At 43.4% G+C, this 8,882-nt stretch overlaps 1 protein-coding gene across 2 annotated transcripts; it reads left to right on the forward strand.

Annotated features, from left to right (window-relative positions):
• The first annotated feature begins 1,420 nt into the window (after window positions 1–1,420).
• topaz1 (testis and ovary specific TOPAZ 1) lies at window positions 1,421–8,083 on the forward strand. Of its 2 annotated transcripts, none has more exons than XM_085901500.1 (20): window positions 1,421–1,822; window positions 2,819–3,971; window positions 4,055–4,101; window positions 4,277–4,374; window positions 4,448–4,497; window positions 4,566–4,609; window positions 4,694–4,752; window positions 4,922–5,008; window positions 5,175–5,232; window positions 5,347–5,498; window positions 5,633–5,725; window positions 5,789–5,892; window positions 6,006–6,075; window positions 6,152–6,323; window positions 6,393–6,493; window positions 6,606–6,771; window positions 6,855–7,007; window positions 7,155–7,358; window positions 7,461–7,647; window positions 7,716–8,083. In XM_085901500.1, the coding sequence occupies exons 1-20, from the start codon at window positions 1,426–1,428 to the stop codon at window positions 7,912–7,914; spliced, it is 3,594 nt and encodes a 1,197-aa protein (XP_085757626.1). In that variant the 5' UTR covers window positions 1,421–1,425; the 3' UTR covers window positions 7,915–8,083. The 2 variants fall into 2 exon arrangements, with proteins under 2 accessions (XP_085757626.1, XP_085757628.1); XM_085901502.1 differs by lacking the exon at window positions 1,421–1,822 and adding an exon at window positions 1,944–2,070.
• The last annotated feature ends 799 nt before the right edge of the window (window positions 8,084–8,882 follow it).

Raw genomic sequence — 8,882 nt, forward strand, 5'->3', positions numbered from 1 at the left:
AAAACGGATTTAGATGATAAAGCCGTCAAAGGACAACAAAACGACACTTGTATACATTATGGGAATTTACAGCTAATGCAATCAGCATCAAACATGCCTGGATCAATATGCTGATCGTAAATATTGTGCGACTTTCAACCTCACGCCCGATAATTAACCCTATTCAACCTATTGATGGCTGCAAGAAAACAAACAGCACCCAGACGTGTTGTGGACACGACAGCCACATCAGCTAAATGCCTGGAATTGCATTTGATCACTGCTCCGGGCTAGTGCCTAATTCCTGCCTTTTATTCCTCTTTTTACCGTCGCCGCCATTCAACATTGAAATGAGATTGTAAGTGTAGGCAAGTGTAAGCAGGTCCAATGCCTGTGAGAGCAAGCGGCGAAGATGAAAGTGCTTCACGGAATCAAAATGAACAGTGACCTCTTGTAACACTCCCCTGCTCTTTATCCCATTCTAATCCCAGCTCATTTCATATGCTAAGTAAAAGCTTATATCTCGCTCACATTTGCGCACACACCTCTCGTCGGTGTGATTATAAAATTTGCATAGAGGATGTTTGCAAGTGTAGAGAGGTTTGCAAGTGGCCTGTCAGGTGCAGAGAAGTTTAGCAAAGGCTCCCAATTTATGACAAAAATCCAACCAAAAAAAAAAGAAAAAAGTTCCCTCGAGTGTCTGTTTTTACGCCTCATCTTCTCATTTGCATGTTCTCTTCTCACAGCTGTCATTCGAGAAGTGCAGACCAGGGGAGAGCGGGAAGAGTAGACTGCGGCCCCCCAAAGGAGAAGCAATGAGATGTAACCGTTCCTCTTCTCCCTAATGGGAAGAGTATTTCTCCACCATTTCAGCACCATCTGCCGGCTCGGTGGGGCGGGACAGCTGGTGTTGTGAATCAGGCCGCCACATTCCAAGGAACGGCTACTTCCCAACACCAGGGTCTCTCCTTTACCATTCGCACGCTTCACCTCAATGAGCTCCAAAACGCATTCATGAACAGATATGGAGATGCAAGATATTCTCTATGTAAGAGATTTTGTGTCAGGTAATAAAATTATTTGTGATGATCATCATTCAAAAGATGAGCAAAACCATGGGAACACTGTTTTGATGGGCTTAAATCGAGCCAACACTAGCTATCTTGAGGCATGTAACATGATTTCTGTGTGTACTCTTGTGAGAGAGACTAAGTTAATAAAGGAAAATAAACAATTTTGTGTGCAGTTTTTTTTTATTGTTTAGTTGTCCCAGGTTGTCAAAATAGGTCAACTGGAGCATAAAAAGGCAAAACTAAATCAGTCTGTGCTTTTAGTCAATAGACAATAAAGTATGAAATGTGCAAAGTGTATAATTTTGGCCATCTCTTGAAAAATGTAGAAGTTCGGTACACAAAAACCTAATTGCCAGCCGTCAAGTCATTGCGCATGCGCTATGGCACCACACCTGCGGTTCGACTCCGTCCAAAATGGCCGACCTGCGTTAATCAACACACTACTGGCGGTAACAGTAGGAACCGAACACAGTACTTAAATAAGAGAAAAAGCTGTTCTATAATGTTTCCATCCTCAAAAAAGGGAACCAGGTTGAAAGACCTAACCTCTTTCAACTCGGTTTCGCGACGAATACCGAGAGCCCAACAAAACCTGTCAGAGGATGGAGGTGACAGGACGTTCTTCCGAACAAACCCGATCATCAATCCGCTCAGAGCGGACACCAATACCCGAAGCATTTGTGTCAACGGTGCGAAGTGCACAGGTGACCCCGGTGCTTTCCAAGGGACGTCGGTGGAATTGGTTCAATGGCGGCGTGGTTGTATTACAGGTGAGTATTCGGAGCAAGTTCGACATACGCGCGCAGAATTCTTTGCAGCTCCGGGCCTTGTGTTTGGTTCACAGACTGTCCACCATGCAAACCTTAAATGTAGGTCATCGCTTAAACTTGTTGCCAAAGTGAAAACAAAATAAGCGTAAAGCGGTTTTGGACCGAACTGGTGAATCGCAGCAAGATGAAATCCACCTCGCCTTGCTGTGGTCCGAAACTAGCATGTTCCGGACAACCAAAATCGCCACGTAAGGCATTTTATAACTTGGTTGTTTGCTTCATTTTTAATGAAATTCATCACAAGAGTTTTTGAATTAGTGTTTGGGCCATGAAATGTCAAAAGTTTAGTTTATTCTTACATGCCTTTTCAAGCCGATCGTAAGAAATCAAGGGATGCTAAGCTAACACGCTTTGTTTGAATGTTTTTATTTGTTTGGCGTGGCATTAATGGAGTTGTTAGAACAGTGTGGAAATTAAAATTTAGAATTATTTTCTTGACTAGGAAATCTAGCAAAAATATTATTTATCACTGGTGCGTATCCCTCAACCAAAATTAAAAAGCAACCTTAGTTTAGACATTTGCAACGCAATGTGAGGCACACTCAAGTAAGTTTTTCTTTTTTAAGAATAACACTCCCTTCAAACCATCACCAATATATTAGGAAACCTAAAATTAACCTTGTCATTGTGAAGAGCTGAGCTGCACAACTTTTCTGGGTGCATTCTATTTCTAAGCAGATGTTATTGTCAAACTGATGCACTGAAGCAATACTGAACAGATGAATGAAAACATTTTTGTAGTTTTACCTTCCTCTCACTGTGCAGGCCTCTCTTTTTTGCATGTCTATTAAAAAACAGTTGAAGAAAAACAATCTATTAGAATTTGAAGTTGGCATATAAACTGGTGATAAAATTGCCAACCTTTGCTGCACAGATTAGTTTGAAAAGACCATTTTGAAATCTCAGTCCGTAACAACTTTCTGTTTTCACTTGCAGATTTGAATCCAACCTCGACCTCCATTGCAGGTTCAGAAGGCGCGATGAGAAGAAGAATTCAATCCTTTGGCTGTGGCCTATGTAGTGACTGTAAAATCATTTCTCCTAAGAGGAAGACACTGGTTATGCAAGAGCAAAAAAACTTGGCCCCTCACCCAGAACCGCACAAAGCCACTCAGGTAGTTAAGGAAGCCCTCCATGCTACAGTCAACCTTTGTGATGTAGTCCTAAATTCTGATCCAAGGTGCTACGATTGTGGATTTGTGCTACCTGATGGTCTCAAGACCAAGACTGTGCATTGCTTTAAACAGGAAATGAGAGCTGGATTGCAGATCAGGCCCCGTTGCTCGGGCCTCCAGAAACATGGAAATGACGAGCACCCAAATGGTACGTCAGGTGCAAGTATGCAAACGGATGAGGAAGTAGGAGGCAGTCCTGAAACGTGCACGATGCCAGAAGAGACACCGGAATTGTTGGACGATGGACTAGTGTCCTTCACCTGCCAGCGAGTGAGGGTCTTTGTTTGGGAAAAAAAAGATTCTTGCGCACGCACTTACATAACCCGGCACAGCAGGCAGTTCTTTGTGAATAGAATCATAAACCTTCACAACGGCACGAATGATTCTGAACCATCACAAGTATTGCCATCGGTTTTCTTTAGTCCGAGAGAACTTTCACCCTCTTTCAGCCTTAGTGGTGCTGAAAAGAATGGAATTGATAGCAGGCCTTTGGAAGAAACTGAAAACAACAACGAGGGGCAAGGTGCGTCGGAACAACTGGAACAGACGATGAATGCCGAATGTTCGCCGGGTGCCGCCGAATCCAGCTCTCCCCCGTGCAGTTTTGATCGTGATGATGACGAAGTCTTCAACGGTGAGGGTCGGTCATCTTCGGCTAGCGACCCAGGACCAAGTTCATCTGAGCCAGCAGAGTCTTCAACAGAGATCGGGGCAAGCGCTGACAGTCAGCCGTGCGTTTTGGACGAGTTCACCGCATATCAACTTGATATCCTACTCGTTAATGTAAACCAAGATGACTCCGAGCTCTTCGCCAACTTGCCCCAGGAGAGTCTCTTGAAACTGGGCCCCGACAGAGTTCTCCAAGATCCAAAGACTTTGACCACATATGGAGAGTCGCGGCCTAGCACACAAAGGTAAAGCTCCATATTTGACAACATCTCCCAGATGCCAAAGGCTTATTATCACAACACGTTGTACTATATTACTTGTGTTTCAGTTGGACCCCAGTTAATATAAATCTTCTGTGCGACAGTCCAGACAACGGTATGGCCAATTTTAAGGACCTGGCTGAAACTTATAATTATGTGCCACTCGGCAAGAAATTGTTTTTGTGTTAAAACACACCAGAGGCAGTCTCCAAGCGTGACAGAGATTTTTTTTTTTTTTTGAGAAAGAACCTCAAGTGTTAGAATTATAATTAAACTTCTGAATTTTGCAGAGGAAAGCCCCAGTAGACCCTGGAGGCCAAAAAAGAGCACTGTCTCCCCCAAAAGGCAAAAGATTTTATTCAGCGAAGAATACGGCACGGAACCAATGGTAACGAAGCGAAACTAATGAACGCTTATGACTTAATTACAATGTTAATGTTACCGCCTGTGTTATTGAACAGGATAAACCTTACGGCGGCAGAAATGTTCAATGCGGCGGCATCCAGGAAAGGTATATTTTCACGCATTTCAATCCATCCAAAGGGGTCCAGTTTTGCATTGATTGTCCTTTTCGAGCAGGGATGCATGTAACGCATTCTCTTCGTTTCAGACAGCAAGAAACGGTGAGTGGAATGTCGAGAAGCGCGGCGCTTTTAGGAATTAAGTGCCGACTTTTTGAATGCTTGCTTGGATGCTCTTTTCTACAGATCCACCTACGCTGCACCCCACAAACAAGGCGGATCCTAGGTGTCGTAAAATTAAATCAGTAAGTGGTGCGCAGGTTCAACTCTTCCAGATAAACAAAGATTATGGATGTATTTAAATGAGCAAAATTGGTCAAACAAAGCTTCCTTTGTAATTCATTCAAGCGGGGCTATTGTAAATACAGAGACCAAGATAGTAATGTAACAGAACTAATTGTGTCCAACATTCAGTACTGTAGGCTGTTCTTCAATGAATCTGAGACCTGTACCTACAAGGTATGCCGCTTTCTGCACGTGCCTTTGGAGGGCGATGAGAAGGTAAATTTAGTACAGTGGAATCTTTAGATTTTTTTTTGTTTTTTCTCCCCTCCGTCATAGAAATACAAAGACGCTCAAGTTATTTGGTAGTCAACACCACCCTCTGCTGTACTTGAAATGTAAAGCCTAGACTGGATGGTGATTTTTCTTTTTTTCTCCATTCCAGTTCTGTATCAACATGGTGGAGCGCTTCACCCCAAATCCAGCGTGCCTCCAGAGAGCAGGTCCAACTTCAAATGTCTCCTGTGCACAGTCTCATAAACTCCGATGCGACGAATCATCTTTTGACTTCACGCGTTCGTCCTTCACCATTGTCCTCGTTTTGTTGTTTTTCCCAGGAGCTTTGTTCACAAACTACTACAGGGACAATCCCCCGGGATTGTTTTTCTCCATGCCTGTCTTTCTCTCGCTCCTCTGGGCTCTGCTGGATGCAGGCATCGTGCCTGATGTTCTGTCAGTGCTCAGTGTCAGCTTGGCTCACAAGATCGTGGTGAGTTTGCCTTCTGTGGCGCTACTCTGTAATGGGTCATATCGGCCAGCAGGTGGCAGAAAATGATCCTATTTGGGGGGGCCACCTCAGAGTATCTCATAATCTTGGGAGAAATTGTTTCTCACCTCTCATAGCCTACTCATGAGTTCCTGCTCGCCCTTTTCACCTTTGTAAGAGAGAAAAGCTTCACAAGCGTTGTCCCTCGCCTCCTGCTGCTAACTCACAAGGTAAATGAACACCTCTATACTTCACCTGTGTAGATAAGTCTAAGAATTTTCATCCACTGACAGATGGCCAGTGAACATTTACTGCTGAGCTTGGATTGCTTCGATGTTGTTAAAAACACTCCTGAATTCCAGAAGCTGATACATTCAGATACGTCTGCCGATCTAAGGTGGGTTGGTTTGATTCATAAGAAAAGTTATTTGTTCATTTGCCCCGTCCAATATAAAAGTATTACGCCATCTATAGCATGTCGCTCACTGATTGTCTCCTTTCTTCTCAAAGATTTTCTATGACTAGCAGTGTGGCCGTTTCATTCTCCTTGAACTTGGCCTGTGTCATTGTGGAGATGGAGGTTAGCCACTGCTTTTCAAACATCGATCGAACTGTTTGTTCCGTGCGCAGCTTGTTGACATTGTTGTGTTTGCCAGCTTTGTGTAAAGCAAGCGGACTGGTGCTGTCTGGCGAAAGCTTTTAGCTCCATTTGCATACCCAACCAACATCCCAGCCAACTGGAGCGCATCAGCGGCCACATCGCTGTCGCTCTTCTGTCGGAGACCAAAGACAAGATGTCGGTGCCGTTTGCGGCTTTCGCTGAGACAAGTAAGAAACCTTTATTTAATAAAACAAAACAAAAACATCTAGCAACATTTCTACATTCCTCCAATGTAGTTTTCTCCAATGGAATTCCAGACTCCCTGTTGATGGGTTTCATTGGCCGAATTGGAGTCTCTCTCATGCTGAGGTACCATAAAACTCAACAGTGGGCTAAGGTAAGATCACCTACATTTTTTTTTTTTAATATTGCTGCATCATATTATACAGTGTTTTCCGCCCTTTATTGATCCAAGGCACAAAAGCTTAATTTGACCTTTTGCACATTAGGGTCGGAAGGTGGTGGAGCTGCTGACCCAATTTAAGATCAACTACTCCATGCAGAAGGGTTTGTTTGAGAATGAGAACGGTGGGTCACGCTGCCACCTCATCACCTTGGCAACAGAGATCTTCCTGCTCAGTGGCAGCCTGGAAGGAGCCCTCCAAACTCTCCGAGGTATCGTTGAGTTGGAGCCCAGGGCCTCCCCGAGACTTGTTCTGATGGTGATGTTGGGACAAATCTTGTTTCTGTGACTACAGAGAACAAATGGTTTTTGAGTTGCAATATGTGGCCGTGTCAGCATCCAGACATGGAGAATAGAAGCCGTGTGCTCGTCCATCTGGCTGAGAAAGCCTCACAAAGAGACGCCTTGGAGGTCTTGTGTAACCTCCCAGGAATACAAGAACCCAATGGTGAGAAGAGCATACATAAGGGTTTTATTAATCTTCATCCACTTCAATTCAGTTACAGGTGATGTTGATGCTCATCTGTTTTATTTTGGTCAAATCAAATGGATGGAATGTCTGTGTGTATGTGTGGATGTTTTTCTTTCTTCCCAGACCAGGTTGACATCTCCAGGTACACCCCCCTGTTTAATGCTCACCTGAAAGTGTGTGTGGACAGACTAATGCTTTCCGTAGCCGCGGACTCGGTGGACTTGATGCTTTCTCGAAAGATACCAGTAGAGGATGCTGTGCTGCAGGCGCTTTTGCACAAGCTGGGGAAACAAAACCTCTGGCTACGTGCGCGCAAGATCTTCATTCGTAAGTAGAGGACAAAGGTCCTACAATGACACACGGTTGCATTTTTTATTTCTTTTTTATATATCTGCGTTGCTTAACTAACCTATTTGTGTTACCCATAAGACTCTCAAACAGCTGGCTATTACCCAGCCGTATCGGCCCCCGCTGGGTTCATGGCGCTGACTGTTTCTAGTCGACTGGGGGAAGTGGAATTCGCGCTCGCGTTTGAGATGTTAATTACTGTCAATGCTTCAGTCATTCTCCCTATTTCTGAGAAGACACCCGCCACCCTCAGCATCACCCTAAAAAGGTTAACACCTCATATATAGATGCATGTGGCCGCATGGTTCCTGTTAGGACTTGTTTTTCTCCCACCAGGAGTCAAGAGAGCGAGAGCGAGTACCTCTCAGCCGGTAGCCGTCTGCTCTCAGCGGCGCTCATCCCGCAACCTAAACTGGAGGTCCACTACACTGCTGTGAACTCCTCACAGGAACAAGTCTTCACACTTAGCGTTGCCTCGGCCCAACGCTGGCTACGGAGCAATCATATGTGGGCGCACGACGTGTGGACTATTTAGTTTCTTAAATAAGTTTAAAGAGAGTTAAAAAAAAAATAAAGTTAAAATGTGGCTATACTAGGCTAATTTTTGTTGTATGTTCAAATACTGTTACTGTATATTTTTGTTTCTAGTGTTTTTATTAAATGAGCTCAATGTTCTGTTCTACAAGTTTTCTTTCTGGTTTTTTTCTTTTGTCTAAAAGTGTTAGTGAATTGTTGCTGAACACTTGAAAGTAACATAATTACACCTAAAGGAGCAAAATAATTTCCAGATCTGTGATTTAAATACAATTATTTGTCCCATTCAAGATTTGACCAATTTAGTGGCAGAATGCTTTTTTTTGTGTGTGTGCGTTACCTCAGGGCAACTCATCAGAGACTTTCCACGTGGTTTAAGATAGACGACTGCTGTCTCATGTGATTTCACATTAACATTGGGAAGGGTCATATGATTCTGTGTAAATAGTAAGACTACTTAATAGTAGAGTAGTTGACGGAACAAATTGTGAAAGTACCTCCCTTTACAGCGATGAGTCCTCTTTTTGTTTTCAAAAAAGGTAATTGCATTGCATGTACAGTAGTATGGAGTAGATGGATGGAAGGTTTGATTGGAAGAGAAAGCTCTATGGCGTAGTCCATCAGGTGGAATGTTTTGCCACTTTGGCATATCAGCATAACCCCTGGCCTGTTCCAAAACCTTGCACAAATCCATTTTACTGAAATCCTTGAGGTGCTGTTGTAAATCAGCCCACTGTTGTCATCTAAGGGGCCTCTGGGCCTAAGAAGCCGCTGTTTGCGTCATTTAGACCAGAAATTAATGGACAAATATCTAGTATAGGACCAAGGTTTAATAAAGAGAATTTATAAATGAAAATTAAAAACAGAAATAAAAAAAGAAGCACTTGATTTAGGTCATGTTTACCCCCCCCCCCCCTGTGAAATAAATTCTGAAGTGAAAATTATTTAATAGAAAATTATTAGTATTCG

The sequence above is a fragment of the Syngnathus leptorhynchus genome, chromosome 20 (assembly GCF_054491065.1).
Source record: "Syngnathus leptorhynchus isolate UIUO chromosome 20, UIUO_Slep, whole genome shotgun sequence".
Classification (NCBI taxonomy): domain Eukaryota; kingdom Metazoa; phylum Chordata; class Actinopteri; order Syngnathiformes; family Syngnathidae; genus Syngnathus; species Syngnathus leptorhynchus.

Coding starts and splice junctions, on each gene's coding strand:
- topaz1 (XM_085901500.1), top strand. CDS start 1,426: ATGCGCTATGGCACCACACCTGCGGTTCGACTCCGTCCAAAATGGCCG. Junction 5,726..5,788: donor TCCTGCTGCTAACTCACAAG/GTAAATGAACAC, acceptor ATCCACTGACAG/ATGGCCAGTGAACATTTACT. Junction 6,494..6,605: donor AAACTCAACAGTGGGCTAAG/GTAAGATCACCT, acceptor TTTGCACATTAG/GGTCGGAAGGTGGTGGAGCT.